At 44.7% G+C, this 23,028-nt stretch overlaps 2 protein-coding genes across 3 annotated transcripts in view; one reads left to right on the forward strand and one right to left on the reverse strand.

Annotated features, from left to right (window-relative positions):
- Nucleotides 1-907: 907 nt before the first annotated feature.
- Nucleotides 908-9,332, forward strand: PEA15 (phosphoprotein enriched in astrocytes 15). Its single transcript, XM_006895462.1, has 4 exons — nucleotides 908-1,035; nucleotides 7,432-7,605; nucleotides 8,973-9,128; nucleotides 9,268-9,332. Exons 2-4 carry the CDS (start codon nucleotides 7,434-7,436, stop codon nucleotides 9,330-9,332), a joined length of 393 nt encoding a protein of 130 aa, XP_006895524.1. The 5' UTR covers nucleotides 908-1,035; nucleotides 7,432-7,433.
- A 3,692-nt stretch (nucleotides 9,333-13,024) lies between these two features.
- Nucleotides 13,025-23,028, reverse strand: part of DCAF8 (DDB1 and CUL4 associated factor 8) — a 63,689-nt gene continuing 53,685 nt past the window's right edge. For both annotated transcript variants that reach the window (XM_006895464.1, XM_006895463.1), the window contains 4 exons: nucleotides 18,116-18,246; nucleotides 14,671-14,790; nucleotides 14,157-14,273; nucleotides 13,025-13,602 (listed from right to left, as the gene is read on the reverse strand). In XM_006895464.1, coding sequence (XP_006895526.1) covers nucleotides 13,486-13,602; nucleotides 14,157-14,273; nucleotides 14,671-14,790; nucleotides 18,116-18,246 — 485 coding nt within the window. In that variant the 3' untranslated portion in view covers nucleotides 13,025-13,485. The remainder of the gene's footprint in view (nucleotides 13,603-14,156; nucleotides 14,274-14,670; nucleotides 14,791-18,115; nucleotides 18,247-23,028) is intronic.

Genomic DNA, 23,028 nt, shown 5'->3' on the forward strand with positions numbered 1-23,028 from the left:
TACTTTTCTGACTAGGTTGACTTCTTTCTTCCCAGGACCCTGCCAATGTTGGCAAGACCTCCTAGGGCTGCAGATAAGGATGAAACAGATGCTTCCCCAACTCTTCCTTCCCTCTTTCAGCCTGGCTGAGATTGTGGGGAAGGAAAGTCCCCAGAGTGGAGAGGAAGTGAGAGTTGTCATGCTGGGCCTGGGCAGTGGGGCAGAGCTGGAAGACAGTGCTAAGTGTGGCTTTGCAGGTTGGTCTATATTTGCATGCTGAGCTCACTGCTTCTTTTCTCTCCAGAAAATAAAATTACATCATAGTGAGGAGAAGGCGAGAGGAAGGTTTCTTTGGGAGAGGTGAGAGGAACAGAAAAAGGATGCGCTGGTATTGCAAGAGTGAACTCTCAAGAACTGAGGAGTCAAGATCCATGGCCCTAGAATTAAGGGAAGGTGGTCCCCATGCTGCTTCTCATCCCACCCTCACCTACACAGCCCCCTAGCGGAGATAAGTCTGGACAGTCACCTACAACCACCACTTCTCCGACCCACAAGGAGGAGGCTACCAGGTGAGGAAAGAGATTTTCCCGGCAGCCAAGAGGACCCAGAGGCCAAAGACTTTCTTTAAATCCCTAATTTACTCTGCTCCTCACAAGATCTCCGCAACTATGGTCAGGGAAAAGTCAAAAGGACATCCCAGTGGGAAGATATTAAATCTGAAAAATGGATTTCCCAGCTGAGGAGGAAGCGCACCCCTCCCCCAGCCTGGGTCCCTGGCTCTGCGTCCAGAGAGTCCTCTAGAACCCCAGCCCCCGGCCCCCGCCCCCTCTAACTCTCCCCTTCCCCCTCCCCTCCCTGCCCCTCCCCGGCTCTGACATCACAGCCCGCCGGGTGGGGTGAGGCGGCGCTGGGCTCAGGCTCCAGCTCCGCGGGCGGAAGGGGCGGCGGCAGCGGCGGCACAAGCGACGGCGTGAGCCGAAGAGCAGGCTCCAGACGCTGGTCAAGAACCGGGGGACCCGGCAGTGTCTGCGCCCTTAGCGCCAAGCCCCGGAGGCGGTGAGAGGGGCGGGGAGGAGACGTGTTGCGGGGAAGGGGAAGATCTGAGGTCTAGTCTTGGAGGGGTGTAGCCTGGGACCAGAGGGCTAGTTTGGGAGCATGGGCCCCCGCCCAGGACAGGTTGGTCTTTGAGTCCGTGAGCCCAGAGTGTGGAGTAGTGCTGTAGGTGGCGTGGCCTTTACCGCCCATTCCACGCTCAACAGCAGTCGGGGAGCCGGAGCCGGGCCTGGGGTGAGGATGGAGCCTGCTTCCCGCCCAGCCGGCTCACCCGGGCCAACTCCCGCCCCTCCTTCCTCCCGTCTGGCTTTGGACTGGCCTTCGCTGGCCTGGAGCTCCCCGGCCCCGCCTCGGTCCCCGGCAGCATCTCCTGTTCCCAGGGTTCCAGAGCAGCCCTAGTGCGATGTACCTTCCTCCCCAGCGCGCAGCACCTGGGCGAGGGGTTGGAGAGGCGAAAGCGTGACCCGAGACGAGGAAGAGCTGGGGGAGGAGAGAAGTTGCTAACAGAAAAGCCATAATTAATTTCGTATAATCCATGTCAGAATTGACAGGGACACACACACACCCCTAGAAGTGACACGCCAGCACACACAGTGACACACACCCATGTGACTCTTCAACAGAATGTCTTGCACCGACCTAATCACAAACGTCCATGCAGCTAAGCCCCCATTGCTTCCCATGTGGGAGTCTCCTGGACTGTGGGCTCCAAGAACACCAGTCTGATAGGACAACTGAGTGGACAGAAGGGCCACTGTCCTCAAGTCCACCCGCCCTTCATCCCCTCCCCCCTTCTCCTGGGGCTCCAGATTGCTCTTCTTTTAAACAGAGGGGAAAGATGAGAGAAAATCCTCTGCTAAGCCCCTAACCCCTTCAAGAGTGGAAGGCAGGATTTTTTTTTAATTTTTTTTAAAGGCAGGAAGGATCTTTGAGGGTGAGCTTGGTGCCCTCTGGGTTCGGCTGAAGCTTAAGGTGTCAGGAATGGCTAGTTTCTGGGCATCAGAATGGACAGAGGAGGAGGGGGTGGAAGAAAGGAAGAGGGAGAAAAGGAAAGAATGAGTATGAGTCAGCCAGGGATGGAGCCCAAGTCGGAGAGAGAGAATGAGGGGAATGTGTGTGAGAGGAAGACAGACATCAACAGAGGGACAGAGAGAGAGAACCAAGGAGAGGGAGAAAGTGAGACAGTGATGGTCAGAAGAGTGGGAAGATGCTAGAAATTAAGGATGAAAGCAAGGTAGTGAGACCATAGGGAATCAAGAGAAACATGCCTTGTAAGTGTGTCTTGTTTCTCAATGTGTCTGGCCCCTAGGCTGTCAGAGCAGTAATCGCTTTAATTGCTTTTCCCTTTGTGGTTACTCTGTTGGGGAAATTGCCAGCAATGCCCTAGGCCGCCAGCTTTGGCTTCCCCCTTTCCTCAGTTCCTGGATACCAGTGCCCATCATGTGTGCATGTGCTGTCATACATGGTCAGTGACACTGTCATATTACCCCTCCTCTCATCCCCTGGATTCTCATGTACAATATTAGACATCTTCCACCCACCACCTTGCAATCACCTACTGGATTTTCCAACCCCTTCCCATCAAATTCCATCTTCTTGCAACCACAGTGTTCATCCACTTCTAAGAGTACCTCTGGATATTCAGATGAGCACAGTGAATTTTAAGACTCCAGGACTTCCCTAGTTGGGATAGGTGGGTTGGAAAAGCTGGAAGGTAAACGAGGTAAAGAAAGACTTGAGACTAGACAAAAAGAAGAAATGAATAGGGTAGAGACAAAAGAGTTGGGAGAGAAACAAGGTCAGGGAAGATAACCAGATAAGCCAGAGATGAGTTCGGGAGAGCGACAGTCCCCAGCCCTTAGCATACTGCTATCAGAAAGATCTTGCCTCCCCTGCCCCATCCAGTGCCAGGTCTCCTTGTGCCCCATTCTAAGCCTGGCCTTTTCTTATACTAGAATTGAAAGCTCAGACTCTTTCAATGACCAGGTGACCCACCGTATTATTTGGATTGAATATTTCGGGGCTTAGGTATGTTATCACTCCTCATTCCCAAGGTGATCTGGAGCTTCAGTGCCCTCTTCTTCATTAAAAGACTAAAAATCACCCCACCCCCAAGCTGAAGAGAAGCTAAAGTCAGTTGAATATGACATTAACAAAAAATATTACAGATGAAGCACAGGACTGCTAGAATGTGGAGGCTAAATAGAATTTAAAATAGGATTGTTGAAACCCTACTTCTCACTTTTTGTACTATATTACTACACCCTCCCACCATCCCCCTTTACCTCCAAGTAGTAAAAGAACAAAACAGGCAGACCAAGGAGCCTGGAAGCTGCCCCTCCCCTCAGCCTTAGACAGCTGCAGCAGATGTAGGGGAGGGAGAGGAGCATTTCCTAATCCTAGGCTTTCATTTACTGGCGATTTGGAACTCAGGACTAAGTAAAGGGAACTTTTCAAGGAGCAGCCAGGGGAACATGTGCACTTCTGTAGGCCTAGGCTTTAAAAAGGGTACCTGATGATTTGGGGCCCATGTGTTAAGTTCAAGAGCTAATAGAAAGGTTGGAGAAAAAGAGCCAGAGAATAAAGGTTGGAGCTTAGAACTCACCTGGTAGTTCTTGGGGAGAAAGACTCAGTGGTCTACTTCTGTAAAGATTACGGCCAGCAAAACCCCATGGAGAGTTCTACCCTGTCACATCAAGTCCTTATGAGTCCAAGTAGATTTGATGATAACTAACAACTCATTCTCCCAGGGAACCTTAGATACTGCTGTCTCCTTAGATACAACCCACAACATCTCTCTGGGGGCTGGTTTGCTCAATGAACAAAAAAGGCTAAAGTAAAAAAATTAGTTGTTTCCCACTTTAGGGAGCTCTGGTTGCTTTGTGGTAAGGAGGTATATTGGCAACCCAAAGGCATGTGGTTCAAATCCACCAGCTGCTCTGAGGAAGATTATGCAGTCACCTCCTGTATGATTTACTGCCTCTGAATAGCTACCAGAGGGTCATCTGTGTCAGTTCTGAATGGCTGGTACATAACACATACACTTTGTGAGGGAGGTATGACTCTCAGGGAGGTGGGCCTGATCCACTGAGGAGAGGATAAATGTGTACACTTAGGCACCTCATTCTTCACTATGAGAACCATCCTGGTAGAAGACACTTTAGAGAGGGTACTATCCCAGCAATTCTTAACAGCCTGCCTTAAGTAGATGTAAAAATGCAGCATACCTCTCAGAGCACAATGCCATCTCTTCCACAGGTGACTACCCTATTTTGCTAGGCTTTTCAAGGTGGCCGCAGATCTTGCCTCTTTCTCCCGGTGCCCACGGAGCACCTGCCAAACCCCATTACCATCCATTAAGCTCCCTCCCTGAAAGGTCACTATGTAATAATAGTCCTTGCTCATACTCCCTCTACCCAGCATCTTCAGTTGGCCAGGCCTTTGTCAGGGTTCTGCCTAGGGTCAGCTTGGAAGAGAGGAAGGAAGGTGTGAGGAAATGGTGAGCAGAACAGAGAATGAGCTGGGAGGGAAGAGGACTGACTTCCGGAGCCTTGGCTCTGGTTCCTGCCCGGGTATCCTGTCCCAAGAATGGCCTCCGCCCAGGCAGCTTGCTCTCCAGAGATCTGTGTTTTAGAGCCAGGAGGGCAGGAGACTTCTTCATAGGCCCTTAGAAATTCTGAATCACTGTGAAGGAGGTGACATGGAGGGTAAAGGAGCCAAGCTTCTGTCAAGTCCTATTATGGCCATCCCATCTCATGGGCACTCATTGAGCAGTGAGCTCTGAGAGCAGTGTAGAGATTCCATCTCCTTACACTGTAGACATTACCACCCAAATCTCTTGCTCCTTGTCTCTGCTACCACATCCGGGTTTTGGCAAAAGATTTCTCCAGGGAATAAACCACCAGGCCGGGCTTTCCTTGCTCTGTCTAGAGCCTCTGCCTCCCCCTCCATTCTGTCTCTTACCAGTACCCCCTCTCCTCCCCATCCAGTGGTGTTATTGTCCTAAGGACTAAGCAACCCGGGTGGGGGAGCACCCAGACCTGAGGTTGCCATGGTAACCACTGAGCTGAGGCCGAAACCTCATCACGCACTCTTGTGTGCTGCTCCCTGGCAGGCCCTCTCTCTCCCAAGTTCTTACCCCCTCCTCCCCAAAATTATCATTTACAGCCACTTTCTTTTTCCCAGTCTCAGCTCTTCATTCTGTAAGCACCTCAGTCTCCCTTTTCTCTGGATGTAAGCCTATAGTTCTATACCTTCTTATGATCAGACACACACACACACACACCCACATATGCTCACAGCCAGATCCACCCACCACCACTTACCTAGTGCTGGCATGTACACATCCGTTTTTCACTAGCACATCCAAACACACCCACACACACACACCCCCTGCCTCTTCCACATATCTACACCCCATCTTCAGTGATCAGCATTCACCCAAAGAGCAGCGGCTCACTTTTCTCCCCTGCCATGTTCTCACCTCCACTACTCCTAGGTGTCTTCATGCATTTCACTCAAAACTCCTACCCATTACCCCCTAGCCCACCAAACTCCAGTTTTGGATTTTAAATCCTAACTCCTCCTACTGTCACCTACTCTACTCATTCACACACCTCCGCCCCGCACACACATATTCCTCCCAGAGTTTGGCTTTTATTTACAAATTGTATTTTCACTGGAAAACAGGCAAGATAACCCTAAATTCTATCCCCTTTTCCAGCTGAGGCTAGCCCTGGCTCTCCTTTACCGGAGCAGCAGCTTGTTTCCTTCCTAAGTTGCCTTTTTTCTAGCTCTTCTATCCATTTCTAGACCCTCTTCCCATCATCCCTTCTCCCCTTTTCTGTCCTAGGATTATCAGTGGAAGGTGGGGGGTTGGGACCAAAGCCTGCTGCTGTGACCTAGATTTCAAGGCAGAAATGGTTCCTGGTGCTGACAGTCAGAGAGCATTGTTCCTGGTCCAGCCTGGGAGGGCCACCGCTGGGCCCTTCTGTCTGGTTGCACCTGGGTGTACAAATGTGTGTGCCTATTTCTTGCTGTGGGGCTGTGCGGCCCTGCTGTCTGGCTCATTGTGTGTGTGTGTCACGGCGCTTGCCACCAAAGGCTTGTTTGTTCCAGTCCAAGTAGGAGGCTGGGAATGGAGATTTGTGTGTCTGGATCAGTGTGTAGTGACATGCACTTCTCTACCTGTTTCCCTGCACATAATTCAGAAATAAGGGTTACATTAACAAGCCTCCTTTTGCTATATGCTAAACTAAAAACTTGGGATGCTTTATGAGCAGCATAGGTCATACAGTTCCTTTCCACCTCTTTAGTGCTTATGTTTTGACATTGTTTTAAATGCTTTATTTACCAGATATAAAAGTAGTAGGATGGGAATGCCCTTCTTTTGAGCCGGCCACTAGAATTTATCAAATCCAGAAAGTGCACGGAGGTCTGCCTTTCCTCCTCCTCCTCATAGCTGCAGTTCCTGGCTTAGTGGAAGGGCCTGGACGTTCTCTCCCTTCTTTTCTAGGATTTTTTTAAAGAGGGATAGAGTAAGGACCTCAGTGAGATCTGGCCTTCTCCAGCCCACTGTGGGAGGCCATGCTGAAGGTAGTGCCAGCAGGGTGTTGATGCAGGAAGGGTGGTAGCCCCCTTCCTGCCAGATTCTCCCATGGCTGCATCCAGGCCCCCCTCCTCTTGCCACCCAGCCAGCCTGGGAACTGGGCAGGAGGCCAGAGCCAGTTGCTTGATATTCTTGGGCTTGGGGGCTGTAGGCACAGCACAAAGGCTAGGAGAGGACGGAGTAGTCATCAAGGGAGAAAATGGGCTGCTTAAGGGTGGGGGTGGTCCACCTCTTTGCCCCTCAAACTCAACTATGTGGCTGAGCGCAGAGGCCAGAGGGCTATTAGAACAAGTAACCAGGCATTCAAAAGGAATCATTTGTGAGATGGCATGAGGGACCCTTTTGCCTCTAGGGAAGGACAGAAGCTAGGGTAGCTGTGCTCCAACTACCTCTAGACCTTTCTGTTTAGCTTCTCAGTCACAGCAAACCTCTCCCTTGGTGTGGTTTGTTTTTTTTAAACAAGGGGAGGGGTTGCAGGTGGGTGGGGCAATTCTGGAGTTGGGGGTACTTGAAGGGTGAGAAAGTTGGAGCAGGTTGCCATGGTAACCACCTCCTCAGTTGCCAGGGTTACTGTTGGGGTGTAAAAAGGAGGTGTAACTTGTCCCTCTAGGCTCCACCGCCTGGCTCCTAGCTTCTGAGTTTCTTATCTTTCTCTTTTACTCCCCTAGGTCTTTCTCTAATCCTGGTCCTCCACACTCACCTTCTAGGCACATACCTGATAGGCTAAACAGGGTGTTGGTGTGCGAGTCAATGAACTAGAGCTTAGCCTCCTCTGTTTCCTTCCACCCTAGTCATGGCAGAATACGGGACCCTCCTTCAGGAACTGACCAACAACATCACCCTTGAAGATTTGGAGCAGCTGAAGTCAGCCTGCAAAGAGGACATCCCCAGCGAGAAAAGTGAGGAGATCACTACAGGCAGTGCCTGGTTTAGTTTCCTGGAGAACCACAACAAGCTGGACAAAGGTGAGGGGAGGGAAGACAGGGTCCTGCGATCTGCCTTGTGGGTTCAGTCCACTCAGCAGATTGAGAGAAGTTCAAAACTCCTATACACAAGAAGCACACTTCTCTGATGAAGTATTGCTGACAGCCTTTAAGGGTTCCATGGCACTTACCTTTAAAACTTTTTTCATTGTGCCTATTGGCAGTAAAAAAAAATTTACTCACATGCTATTATTACATATATAAAGGAACACAAAAATAGAAGTTAAAAGTGATCAAATTTAAAATGAAAAGGAAAACCCAAGTTTTGACATTTTCATGTCACTTTGAGACTACTGCCCTAGGTAGGAGTAACTTGTATGGCATAGAGGTTGCTAACCTCAAAGTCAGTGAATCCAACAATCTTCAGGAGAAAGAGGTAGTCTGCCCCTATAAAGATTTGTAGCATAGTTGTTCTTTGTCCTGTCAGTTACTTTAAATTAGAATCCACTTGAAAGCAGTGGGTGGATGGAAGATAAATGGATTAGCTCAGTCCCACCTATCTAGGTGTTTAGGGGAAGAATTCTTGTTTAAACTGATCCTAAAAGGCAAGTGGAAATTCAAAGGCAGGATCTAAAAAGGACACTAGGCAGAGGAACAAAAAGGTGGTGTTTAGTCTATGAGAAAAGCAAGGAGTCCCTCTTAGCAGGGCACAGGGTATATATAAAAGTGGCTATGAAGATAAGCTATGGTGGGGAAGGACTTGAGTTATAGGGTATGTAGTTTATACTAATGTGATAGATGTTGTGTGATCTTGGGCTCTTCAGAAGTACTAATCGGTTTATAGTACACACAGGAGGAAGAATATGAAGGACACATCACAATTACAAGACTATTTTAATAAGTCAAAGGGGGAAAGTCAAGAAAAAATGTCCGGGGCCTCTGTAATTTCCTGACTGGCCAAATCATTGCACTCATCCTTCTGGTAGTTCTATGCTTTCTCTCGTGCAAAATTATCTCATCTATGCCTAGAATATCTTCTGGGTCATTTAGTGATTTCTCCCCACCACTGGCAACTAATGTGTACTCAGAGAAAAGGTGGAACAAGGTAGGTAAGTATTAATTTTTCTATCCTCCCCTCTACCCAATGTGGGACATGGTATTTATATAAATCCTAAACTCTAAATCTAGAAGCTTGATTGGTCTGTATCTGCCCTTCCTGGGAACAGCCCTCTGTGCTGCAATCTTGGTATCTTAACTGTCTTTTCCTGATTCAGCAGCCCCTCTTCTGAGTGTTACATCTTAATAACCAATGTGAACAACACAGCCTTGGTTCCAGAGCCCATCTGATAGAAGGGGAGTCTGACCATAGGAGCTTAGCTCTGATTCTGAGGTCTCTTGCCTTCCTCCAGACAACCTCTCCTACATTGAGCACATCTTTGAGATCTCCCGTCGTCCTGACCTGCTCACTATGGTGGTTGACTACAGGACTCGTGTGTTAAAGATCTCGGAGGAAGATGAGCTGGATACCAAGCTAACACGTATTCCCAGTGCCAAGAAGTACAAAGGTAAGAGGTCATGCCATTGGCCAAGATGAACCTCTGCCCCTTCTCATTAGTGATCCCTGAAATATTTGAGTTTTTAACACCTCACCTGTTATCTCCTATAACTTACCTCCCGGGACCCCCATCCCTTTTTTGCTCCCAGACATTATCCGGCAGCCTTCTGAGGAAGAGATCATCAAACTGGCCCCCCCACCGAAGAAAGCCTGAATAAGGGGAAGGAAGAGGAGGAAGGTTGGACCTTCGTCAGACCACTCCCCTCCCCCATTCTGAGAGGGAACAAGGGCATCTCCCTCCCTCATCTACCCACTTACTAACCTGGTCCTAACCCCCTTACTGTGCGCGTGTGTGTGCGTGTGCGCACGCTCTGGCTGTCTGTCTAAATGTCTAGCTCATCTAGTTCCTCCTCCCTACCCAGGGGCTGGGGATCAAGGGGCTGGGGGAGGAGGGTTTAAGTTTCCCCACTCAAAGGAAGGTAGGGGGAATTTCTATGAAAATAGAAACTGGTCTGTTTCTCCTATTTCCCTTTCCTCCACTCACCACATCTCTAAAATGTGGGAGCAGAAAGGACTTGTATTTTCTTGTAGCAATCAATGAACGGAGGTGGGAGTGAGACATGTGAGAAGTGGAGAGATTTAAGGAAAACCAGTGTAGATGTCAGGTGAAGAAACCACCAACCTCCACCTGGAAAAGCATGAAAAGCCAGAGATCAGTGTTTGCACCCCACGAGGGACCAGAAGATTCAAATTTCTAGATGTTTTCAGATTGGAGGACCTAGCCAACAGGAGGTCCCTATTTGTTCCCCTCTGGGCTGGGTATGAACCAGGGAACTAATGAAAGAGGACAATGGGATCCTTTCCTAGCCCCAAATATCAAACCCCAAAGAGCATTCAGCATTATATAAGTTCTCACCTCAACCACCTCTATTGTGGAGAGACTATGTTGGGAGCATGCACCACTGAGCCAGAGACGGGGATTAGGGCAGAGAGTAAGATCCCATTTTCCATTCCTTTATTCCTATTCAGACTGTTGCACATACTGACCCTAAAGCTAAGGAGATTGGGGAATGAGATCTTTAGGTTTTAACCTCAATCCAGCCCTCACTTCCAGGGTCCCAAGGTAGCAAGTGAAGGCAACCTTTCCTCCCTTTCGGGTCTAGAACACCCTTGGGCCAGAAAGAATGGAAGAAGTAACTAGTTTTCCTTCGCACTGATTCTCAACCCAATTTAATCCAAGAGGGGATGTGGTAACCCCTCTCCCAATATCCTGGCCCCTTGGACTCACATATACTTCCTAGCCAGATCACTATAGTGAGTGACCGCAGCCTCCTGCCTATCCCATGATGCCCCTCCCTACCTTGACCGTGCTAACTGTGTATACATATATATTCTACATATATGTATATTAAACCTGCACTGCCATGTCTGCCCTTCTTTGTGGTGTCTAGCATTAACTTATTGTCCAGGCCAGAGTGGGGTGAGAGGGAAATGCTATATATATAGTGAAGAGAGTGGCAAAGGCACACTGCTACTTGGTGAAAACAAAAAAGGTGTTTGGTTTGGTTTAAAAAAAAATAAAAGAATTCTCATTCAATCTCAGATTACTTAGAGAATGTTTAAGTTAGGAGCTTTTAGGGTATATGAGCAAAACTTTACTGGATGGAGAAGGCTAGCTGTTAGAAGAGGGAAGAAGCCAGACTGGTTGGAGAGCATCCTCCACTCCTAGCCCAGCCCAGCCTGCCTGTACCCTCTGGCCACTGCTGTGGACACCTGCCTTAACACACACACCTCAAGTACTCCACAGTTTTGCCTTAAAGGACCTTTCCAAGTATTCCCAGTCTTGTCTGGCTTAAGAAAAAGGAGCTACTTCATAAGTGAAAAAGAATGTGATCGTGCAAAAAAGGATAAAGAACCTTCTTCCTAGAGAGAGAGATCAGATGAGAGAAGAGACAGGGTCATTTTCAGAAGAGTCTTGTAGTTTCTCTGTGAGGCAAAATAATCTTAAAAAAAAAAAAAAGACTAACCTGCCCTTCCACACCTTGTACTGCTGTGAGATTGCTCTTATCCCACGCTCCTGTCTGCAGTGTGTTCTAACCCTGGAATAAAGGTGATTGATTGTACTGTACCTGATTAATTCTGGAATTTCTGTGAATAACCAGGCCTTTGGAGCCTTTGGATAGAAGGGAGAGGGAGCAATTATTTATTCTCACATTGTGCATTGCAGCCCAAGACAGGGGCTAGGAAAAACACCCCAGATTGTATCCCACTACCATCCCCTAAGCATCCCTGAGCTAAACAGAGCCCATTCCACTTAATAGTTTTCAGCTAAAGCCCAAACACTTGGTATCTGACTTGATTTGCTGAATTTCTAGCATGGATGGGAAGAGATAGTTTGGCTAGGCACCCACAATGGAAGGAGAAGAAAAAAGTGCCCATGAATTAATGACCCACATTCATGCAACACAGAACAGTAGTCAGGAAATAAACAAAACAAAAACCCAAATAAATAAACAAACAAAAAAAAACCTTTACTGAGAGAAAAATACAATAAATTCCAGAGTAGATGGCTTTCAGACCACTCATCACCCCACTAGCGAAAGGAGCACAGGCCACTCAGTCACCACACATTCCCCACCTCAGGGAGAAGTGCAACAGCTAACATCTGGTCTGAGAGCGGGTAAGTACAGGGGCAGGGGGACGAAGTGTCCTAGTAATACCCTCTTCTTCCCTGGTCTATTAAATCTGGCTGCCCCAGGATACAGAATTCCTAATGAGATCTTATGGGAATTAGGACAAAGAAATAGCAGCAAAAGCATTTAAGGGCAAGAGTTCCATGGGAACTTTCAACACTCTGTGACCAATGGTGAGACAGGTATCCAAGCCCCAGCCACCCAATTAATCCTTAGATTAACTACTTGGCCTGCAATCCTGAGATATATTAAGAGGTGGACAAGGTATAAAGTCAAACTCAGTTTTTCATTCCACCACTAGGAAGGGAGCTTGGTGGCTCAAATAATTAAACAGGTAAGTGTGTGAATGTCTCTGTCACACCAGGAGAGGCAATCTGCAGTGGCAGCACCCTTCTTGGACATAATTTAGTCAAGTTGCAATGATGAGCCAACCTCTCAAAAGAACAGGCTTCCTAGAAATTCCCACAAGACTTAAAGGAGAGGTAGGAAATCTGAGACTAAGAGTTGAGCAGAATCTTCTCTTCCCCAACCCCAGTCCTCATGGAAGGGAAGGGAGAAGAGGAAGACTGAAGAAGATTCTCTCCTTTTCCAGTCTCTTAAAACCTTAAAAAGTAAGCCTTTCTCCAGAGGCCCTATCACAGAAGGTAGGCTGACCCTAGGTATCACCTCTACATCATTACTCTCGCTCAACACTCTCTTCAAGTCCCTTTATTGCATTTATAGAGAATATATATATATACATATATATATATATATGTGTGTGTGTGTGTGTGTGTGTGTGTGTATTTAAACTTTGACAATAACTTTAACTTGATATATTCAAGCCTGACTTGTTTTTTAATATATAGATAAAAAATTAGCCTCTTAACAGTGCAGGGAGATTCTGCCACCACATAGACTTTTGTTTTTAAGTAACAGAAGAGGTAACATTTTCCTCTACCTCCTCATCTACTTTTCCTCCTGGCCTTTCTCCAACCTCCTTCACCAGATCTATTTGTGGGAGATGGGATAAAGAGAATGAAGGATACATCATCAAGTGCAAAACACTGTGATAAGTACAAAGAATTAATGAGGTGGAAAAGAAAGTGAAAATTGTGGGATGGTTAGGGGCTTAAGAACTTCTCAAAACAATACAGGATTCTGAGACGGGGTTGCTGGGGGACACACACAAACACACTCTCACACCGGGACCAACAATGAAACCATCTTAGACTTAAAAAAAAAAAAAAGCAGGGGGGAAGGCCAAAAATCTAAACCATAGAGTGGCACTCTTACCCCCCACTCTGGCCTGCTGGTACTGAACAGGTATTAGTCCCTCTGCCACACTCAAGAAATGAGGGAACATAAAGAAAAACCCCATCCCCTACCCCAAATCAGTTAAGAAAATGTCCTCCCCCTTCCAAAAAGGCTTCAAGGAGGACTTCTTCTGTTTTCGCTGAGTCCTAGGCACCTTTCCACGGAACCCAATCCAAGGTGTACTCTCACTCTTGGTACTCTCTCTTTAATGGTTCATTCTCCTTTGTTTTGTCCTTCTCCTGGGATGTCTGTCTTTTATCTAAAGCAAAAAGTTCAAAGTGCATTTCTGCTGAATATAAGAGCCTGGGACAAAAAAAAAGAGCTGTCCAGGCAGGATCGGGTTGGCAGCCCCCAGCCCGTCCCTCCTGGTGTGAGGCCTCAGGATGGCATGCACTGCACCCGGTCAGGGCCCTCCTCCTCGTCCGATGTGTCTGAGGAGCTGGGAGACTCATCTGAGTCTGCATCTGTGGCCCCAACCCCAGGTTCTCGCCAGCGCTGTGGGATGGGAAAGGCTTGTTAGTAACTTTTCTGAGACAAGGACAAGCCTGTTAGGTCTTAATCTGGAATTCAGATGTTTTAGACCAGGGGTCAGTCAACTTTTTCTTTAAAGCTAGGTGTATCTATTTTAGAACCAGTGGGCCATGCAGTCTCTATTACAATTATTTAATGCTGTTGCTTTGAACTCTGTTAACAGGTGTCTTCATAAAGACAAATAGCCACAGACAACTAATAAATGAGTAAGTGTGGCGGTGTCCCAGTAAACATTATTTATTTATAAATACAGAGGTTTGCTGACCCCTGCCCTACAACTCCTTTGGTATGAAAGGAAAATGAGAGGTCAATCTAACTTATTATTTCTTCTCCATTCCTTCCCACCCTCATATGCCTTGGCCTTTTTAAAGACAGCATCTGTCATATTTATGATGGAGATGGAGAATAATGGATAGGGAACTCAACCAAGACTACTTGGTTCCTCCTCTAAAGTAGTGAAGGGGTGTGGACTGGAGTTTATTTTTTACCCTGGGAATTTAGTTCTCATTCCAGCTTACCCGGTGATGGCGTCTCTGTCTAAGGTGATGCATGAGGAACCAAAGCATGTGGCTATCAAACAAATCAGTGTGGTGCAAGCTGTCTTCATCCCGCTCCCGTTTGTTCTTCTTAATCACCTGAAATCCAAAAACGCAGGGGGGTATAAGAACCTTGGATCTGATCAGGAGGGCTGGTGTAGTCTGTCCTATAAAGTTTCCTTTGGGAGCTGTATGTTGAAGTGGTGGGAGATTAGGAACAGATGCTTCAAATTCAGTTAGTAATAAAGTAAAAAGCTCTGATATAATATGATCCTTTCTAAAGATACCTCCCCAATATTCACTGTACCACCAACTAGATGCATTTCAAAGTTGCTGCCTAGATTAAGACAGTTCCTAGAGAGGCAATGACAGGAATGTGGGGAGGGTGTTACACAGCAGTACTTTCAAAGAACTGAGCATCCCTTCCTATCAGAGTAAAGAAATGTAAACACAGTATAAGTAAGTAAAAAGAAAACTTTGAGAATATACCACTTACATCCTTTAACCCTGTAAGCTCTGTGGAAGATTCAGCTGTAGGTGCCCAGATCTTGACATCATGGTCTAGTCCACTGGTTGCCAGAACAGGCAGGTGAGGATGGGGCTCAAGACAGTTTACCTGGTAGAAGGGAAGAAAAGTACTGACTTAGGGAGATGTGAAAAAAAAAAGTTTAAAAATCATTCACCTAGAGTCACCCCACTGTTCTTAATCAGGATTAGTGCAGCCAAAAAAAAGGTTAAGACCACAAAGTGCCTACTGGGGAGAGAAGAAACTCTGGACATAGATTGGGTAAAACAGCAAGTCCAAATTAGGTTAGGGATGGCTTTAACCTCTGGCACAGCTTGAGGTATGGATGGGTGACTGGTTAAGCTTATTGCTGTCTTCACAAGACGGCAGTGAAGCCTACGTGATGTCACTCACTCCAGATTGCAGAGCTCCAACTTGCCAAATGATGGGGAAAAACAGATTAAGTGACTTTCACCACGTGGCAAGTAAGTGTTTAAAAAGGAAGAAAGTACCACTGAGTCCTCAGACCTGGCATTTACTGGAATGAGAGAAGGCATAGGCTGAGAAAAGGTAGAGCTATAGATTAAGAGAGGGAGTGGGGGCTCATGTCTGCTTCAAGATTGTGCATATTCCATGGAATACCTTTGTGCTATTTTCCCTAAGAACACAATATGCTCAGTTGGGTGACAGCAGGACTAGCAAAGGAGCTTGCTGGAAGTCCCGCAATGCCTCAGTCCCAGCCACCTTCTAAGTACAAGCACTGGGCAAGAGAAATGAACTATGGCAGACAGGCCTTCCAGCTCAGGCAGCTTCCTTCAGTCTGAAGGTACCTACGCCCCCTGCTGTCTAACTTGAAAACACCAGATTCCCAAACAAGGAAGGGCAGGTTGCCCGTCTCCACCCACCAGAAGAGCTGGCCCCAGAGACCAAGCAGCTAAAGCATTTTCTAGTTTTTAGTTAGAGGAAAAATAGATAGGAAAAGAACACAAAAGGGAAAAAAGATGTGGTCCCAGTCACTCTTCATCTCATCTCACCCATCTTCATGAAACTGCCTGGTAGCTCAACTATCTCTGGTAAAAAAGCCTTACATTTCCCTCTCTTGCCTAAACCTTGAGGGATCTTTAAGCTGCCCTTTGTGCACACAAAGAGAGTAGTTTAAGAAAAGCTAATGGCAGGCATGGCTGACCCATGCTGCCTTGGCTTCCATTTTACAAACAAAAAAATTCAGGAAAAAAGATGGAATTTAAGCCGTAAGAATAAAACAGAAATAACGTTCCTTTTCTCCTTCCCCCATTCCAGATTAGCAAAATCTCAATCTGTGTTCTTTTAAGCAGTCAAGAAAAGACTATAGAATATGGGGCATTAGATAGAAACTTCAGTACGTTAAGAAATATTTTTAAAAATATGTGTCAATTAACATAAACAGGAATTCATTTATCTGGTAAACTCTTACTACACCTCTACTCTGAAGTAGCTCTGCTTAAATAAGTCAGCAAAACCCAAGGGGACAATCCCTTATAATTTAAGACTAAGGACAAAGCCAATGATAAGAGGAATTATAGAATTATCTACAGTGCTAGAGTTAGCGGCAACAGGCAAAACAATGAACAGAGAATAGACCAGATTTGTCTGAATACCAGGATTTACCCTTGTTGATAACTCCTGTCAATACAGAGTTCTGGCCTTCAAGAGTTCTAAGCTCGGGGAAATGTAGGGAATAGAGCCTTTCAGAGACTAAGAAGCTGTGCTTTAACCTAACATCTATCACTCTGCTTACAAAGAGGCAGAAACAAGTCAGGAAAATTACTTCAGGGTACACTCTATCATTGACCTCTTTGCAACATAAGCCCAAACCACTCCTTCCAAGCCAGTGCTCTCCCAACCTGAACACCTGGATTAATCATCAAACCCTTGGACTGGTTGAGCTGAAAGAAAACTGTCCTCAAGAGTACTTTTGGAAAACAGCACAGTGCTGGGCTTAAGGAGGACACTGAGTGCTACATCTCTGTGGGACAGCATGTAAGAAAATAGGTTATGATCAATAAAGCTCCCTCTTCCAACCCCTTTTAAAATTCCTTTGCATAAAATTCCTTTCCTCATTATAACTCTATAATGTTATAGTTCTGTTTACTGCAAGCAGTACAGAGGCACCTATTCTAGAGGTTCTTTATTGGAAGAACAAGAAACAGGGGGAGGGGGAAAATCAGACATATTACAAACTTGTAGAATTCTTTCCACTTTCAGACAAGACACAGAAGCCCTGGATCGCAAAAAAAAAAAAAAACAAAACAAAACACAAACCCAACTAAATTAAACTTGCAACTTGAAAAAAATTTAAATAGTCTCATTCTAAGGTAAGAAACACAAGAAGGGATGGGATTCTGATTGCACGCAATTATTTCCATTTTTAAAGCCACTCTGGATAAAAATATTAAGGAATGTCTAGGCTCTCTAGAGCTTCCTACACCTTAGAAGGAATGCAAAGGAGAGATCAAACTACTTAATCCCTCTGGATCTCAAAAAAGTGAGAAGGGAAAATGATATGATTAGCTCAATATATCTGAAAAGTTGATATAAACATCAACCTGGTAAATCTTCATTACACCTTTACTCTGAAAAAGTCAGCAAAAAAACAGGTAATAACCCCTGGAATTTAAAGACAAAGCCAATGGAAAGAGGAGTAAGAAAATTTATCTACAGTGCCAGAGTTAGATAAAAATGCCTCATCACTGCTCTATTAGGATTCACACTCTTGCTTTTTTGTTCCATTTGCATACAAGTTCTTTGCAAAATTCAAAGGACAGATTGTGATATAATCATATGTTATAAAGTAGGAAGCTAAGCCATTCTTTTTTAAAAAGACCTACCTTGCCCCCCCAACACACAAACATCTGATTGTTAAGCATGACACTTCACTAATATAATCATTACACCAAATAAACTCACTACTAAATACCAATTATCAAATATACAGATCATACTCTGATTTTCCCAATTGTCCCCTACCCCCCTGCCCGAGAAAAAGGACTTGAGGAGGAAAAAATAAATTTTTCTTTTTACAGTGTTTATCTCTTGACACAGGATCCAGTTAAGCTACTCTTAAGGGATGTGACATGGAGAGACACCTTTGATATTATACAAAAGGGTATGCCTTTTTGTGGAAAAAGTTCAGACCCAGAAATAAGTAACTCACTCGGCGAGAGGGCACTCCTCAAGATTCCTTTCTCATCTCAATAAACTTAGAGGGGCAGGAAAAAAAATTCTGCCAAAGCATCAGCACCCACATCAGCACCCTCAGACTATATAGCCTTTTCGTGTAGCTAGCTAGACTTTATAAGAAGAGATGCTCTCATGTTGTCACAATAAGAATTCAGAATTAGCTTAAGGTAAGCTAACACCTACTAAAGGAAGCCAGAGAGCAACACATCATACTTACCACACCTCCTTTATCTCCCTCCATGAACTGAATAATCTGACAGGATGATTTCTCCCAGAGGAAGATGTGCCCGCAGTCACTTCCACTCACCACAAACTCACTCTTGGGGCCATAAAAATTGACACCTTTTACTGAAATGATAACAGAGAGGAACAAACCACATAAGGATTGGCATTAAACCAAACATGTTTACTTCTAAGAGAATTTAGTTATTCATAAACTTTAAAGCAGCTGAGAACCAAAGAATCTATTTACATTTACAAAACAAATGATGGGATTATGTACATATACTAAACTGTCTTAACAAGAATCACACCACAGACCCAAAGATTATTCTTCCAAAGAGCTCTACAGGGTTGAGGAATCAACAGTCCGTCAGCAACAGCATCCATCTGATTAGTCTGTATCCTCTCAGAGTACCCACTGGCCTCACTAATGCCTTCCCCTTCCTCACCTAAACCCACACTCCCACACTTTAGGATTATCACTTGTATGACAATGTCTTGGGTTATGAGCTGGCTAGTGACTGGTACAGGCACATGCTACACTTGTATGCACATGCTACAAATAAACACAGCATCTGAACTGTGCTTGCTATGACTTCTGATCAGTGGAGCTTCTCTAGAACCTCTTATTACTAAGAGAAGTTTCCTTAAACAAGCACCTTCCATTTGTCTGCCAGTAGACTGAGATTCAAATATAGGGTTTATTCTTATTTGTCATGCATTTAAGAAAAAAAGGAAAACAATTCAGCTTTTCTTCCAAACTCAAAATTACAACTGATATGTGTTAAGTGCAAAGAACTAAAAGCAATAAATCCCTAACTTGTCTGCCTATCAGAAGCAGATGCTTTTAAAAATTCTGAAGTTTAAGTAGTATCTTATACAAAATACAATATATATGTTAAGAACCGAATATATACAAAATACAGTGGATATATTAAGAACTGAAAGACTGTCTTATGACTGCAATGTGAGTAAAGTTTGGGAACCAGAGACATACAACAGAAAGGCCATTTTCTGTTGCAACTTGGCTAACTAAGGTGATGGCTAAGCATCACCATTATTCCTCCTCTACCTTGCTTTTGGTACTAGTGGCTGAAGAGGGCTTTCCCCAATTCCCTATAAAGCCCTGTACCTATCCTGAAGCAATAATTTAAAATAAAAAAGTCAATAATTTATAAAATAAAGAAAAATAAGCAAACATGTCTATCTAATCTCCATATGATTAGGTACTATGTGCATGAAACAGTCCAGAATAGCAGCTACATAGTAAAGTGGACTGGGAATGGGGAGGTTGTACAACAACAAAATTTTTTTTTCCAAGAGAAAAGTAAACTGGGTGGGTACGCAGGGAGGAAAATGTATACAACAATGATGAACAGAAATCCAAGTTCTCTCTAAACTTTCATTGAAATCTCAATTAACAATTCAGCAAAGTGGCAGGATACAAGGATCAACATACAAAAAATCAACTGGACTTCTCTACAGTAATAAAGAAAATACAGAATTGGTACTGAGAAAAACAATACCCCTTACAATAGCTAATCACAGATTAAATACTTAGGAGTAAACCTAACCAGAAGCACAAAGGATCTCATCAAAGAAAATTACCAAACATTATCACAAGGAAGAAAAAGAGAACTGAAGAGGTGGAAAAATATCCCTTGCTCATGACAGGAAGACTCAAAATCGTGAAAATGACAATATTTCCAAAGGCAATTTACACGTTCAATGAAATCCCAATACAAACACTAATTCCACTCTTCAACAAGATAGGAAAGGCAATCTTCAATTTCATTTGGAATGGAAAAAGGCCCAGAATAAGCAAAGCACTCCTTAGAAAGATAACCACTGCCTGATTTCAAATCCTACTACATGCCGTTGGTGATCAAGACAGCATGGTACTGGAACAATGACAGACATATACATCAATGGAACAGAATTGAGAATCCAGAAATCAGCCCATCTACCTGTGGTCAACTGATTTTTGACAAGGAGATGAAAGCAGCTAAGTGGGGAAACCACAACCTTTTTAACAAATGGTGCTGGCAAAATTAGAACACTATCTGCAGAAGACTCAAGCAAGATCCACGACTCACTCCATATACAAAAACCAACTCAAGGTGGATCATGGACCTAGGACTAAAACCAACAACTATAAACTTCATTAAAGAAAAGCTTGGAAGCACTCTTGAAGTCCTAATCCACAACATAAAGAGTCTTCAGCAATCTTGGAAAATCTGCAACCAGGAGAGGATAAAATAGATGAATGGAACCTTCTAAGTTTCAAATCCCTATGCACATCCAAAAACTTCAACACGGTAAAAAAGAGAAGCCACAGATTGGGAAAAATACTTGGTAATGACATGTCAGACAGGGACTTATACCTAGAATTGAGCACCACAACAAGATAAAGGTAAACAACCCAACTGGAAAATGAGCACAGGATATGAACAGACACTTCACCAAAGAAGACATTCAGATGGCCAACAAACATATGAAGAAATGTATAAAATCCCTAGCTCTAAGAGAGATGCAAATCAAAACAACTATGAGCTATCATCTCACCCCAGTAAGAATACCAAAATTTAGCAGAACAACAAATATCAGCTGGAGAGGTTGTGGAGAAACAGGAACCCTTCACTGCTGGTGGTAGTGTAAAATGCAACCACTATGGAAGACAGTATGGTGCTTTTTTTAAAAAGTTGCAAATAGAAAACCATTTGACCCAGCAATTCTACTACTGGGAATTTACCCTAAAGAAACCATAACTGCCACCCAAGCAGATGTATGTTCACCCATTTTTACTGCGGCTTTGTTCACAATAGCAAAGAGCTGGAAACTACCCAAGTGCCCATCAACAAGCGAATGGATAGAGAAGCTCTAGTATATTCACACAATGGAATAAATACTATGCAGCATTGAAAAACAAGGAGCTCATGAAATATTATGCAAAATGGATCACCCTGGAGGACATTTTGTTGAGTGAAAGATCTCAGTCACAAAAAGGACAAATATTGCATAGAGCCACTGTTGTAAAACGGGACTGACATCAGGGTTGAGGAAAGACAGAAGGAGGGGAGGAATGATGTATATTGCATTGAAACAGAAGAGGGAGAGATCTGTTTAAAAGGGATATATGAATGGGTATTTTCATCATTACAGAAGTCCAGAGTGAAGGCTGCACAGTGGAGTGAACTTGGGGGGAGGGACTGCATAACAATGAAAGAGTTTTTCTTTTCAAGAAGAGTGATTTTGGGGGGAGAGGGTGACTAGGGAGAAAAAGGCAACAATGAATGATTCGAAATCCTAAGTCTCTGTAAACTTTCATTTAAATTAATACATATATTTAAAAATATCTCAATTAAAAAAAAAGATAAATACTGTATAAGACCATTCTTGATGAACGAGTATGAGAAGCCAAGGGGAGAGGGACTTAATCAAGGAGCACACAATTTGGTGGGTGGAGGGAAGAGTGAGTAAAGGAAAGGGGAAAAAACAGTGCAAAAAACAATACATATAAACTGTCTAAGTAAGCAAGTATAAAATAAAATTTAAAAAAAAAATTGTTCCTGAGCCCTTTCCTTTCAACTCAGTATAGCCACAAAAACTCTAGGTCAAAGGAGAGCTTAAGATCACAGTGGAGTAGGCTATCACAGTTAACTGCCACCACAAAGTCCAAAAAGACAATGTTCTACATCCTACTTTTGTGATTAGCCACTTGGATTTTAAAAGATTAGGAATGAGGCAGCATTGCCGGGGAAGAAGAGATGATGGAGAATTTTACTGCGTTCTTTGGCACTCAGGCTGATCCACCACCACCACCAGCTGCTCTTGGCTTTGGCCCAGGCAAACCTCTTCCTCAGCCCCCGCCTCCGCCTCCGCCTCCTCCAGGCGGAGGACCCGGCACTGCCCAACTGGTTCTGACAAGTCAGGGGCCGGTTGAGGCCCTTTCTACCTGATGCGGGAACTGCCCAGCAACACAGAGCTGGCAGGCAGTACCAATGTGATCACACACTACAACCTGGAACATGCCTAAAACAAATTCTGTGGGATAAAGGTGAAGGAGAAGCTAAGTAATTTCCTGCCTGACCTTCCAGGTTCCCATGATAACAGCAGCCTCCACTCCCTCATTGAAAAGCCCCCAATTCTTAGTGGCTCTTTTAATCTTATTACAGGGACCTTGCTGGCTGACTTTCGCCTCCACACTGGCCCGTTGCCGGTACAGTTGTTGCCTGATGCATATTCAGCCTCGCAAGAAGAATAATAAACACAAACATAAACAGAGCTGTACCCAGAATCCTGTCCCCCCAGAAACACCATCTGATTCAGATCACAAAAAGAAGAAAAAGAAAAAAAGAGGAGGATTCTGAGTGGAAAAAAATAAGAAAAAGAATAATCAACATAGTCCAGACCACCTAGGAATGGGCAGCTCCCAGGCCAGGAGCAGCAGCAGCCTTCACTAACAGGACCACTGGACTGTGCCAGGATGGCCTTCCTTGCTGTACTGAACCTGCTGACAGACATTGTCAGGCCCTCCAGGACTGCTGAGAGTGTCTGCTTCTAGAGGGGGCCCAAGTCAGCACCTGCTGCACTCAACTGAGGTTGTCATTTTAGAAAGTGCTCAGTCCAACTCACTCTCAAGAGACATCTACTCTCCCAGGAACTTTTGTTTCACCTCTTGTAGTCTGTCTGATTTGGTACTTGTTCAGGTTTGTTTTCTTTCTTGAAAAGGGGGAGGGGGGGGAAGCCATTTTTTTTAAAAAAAAGATTAGGAATGAGTGGCTATTTAAGGTGTACTACTGGTCTCTCTCCATCTAGGAGAAAAATGGGTAAAAAAAATAAAAAAAAAAACCCTACTAATTCAAAGGACTAATGGGCAACATAAAACTCAATCTCTAGAAGCTCTGA

Source organism: Elephantulus edwardii, unplaced genomic scaffold (assembly GCF_000299155.1).
Source record: "Elephantulus edwardii isolate Elephantulus edwardi_28Jun2011 unplaced genomic scaffold, EleEdw1.0 scaffold00168, whole genome shotgun sequence".
NCBI lineage: Eukaryota > Metazoa > Chordata > Mammalia > Macroscelidea > Macroscelididae > Elephantulus > Elephantulus edwardii.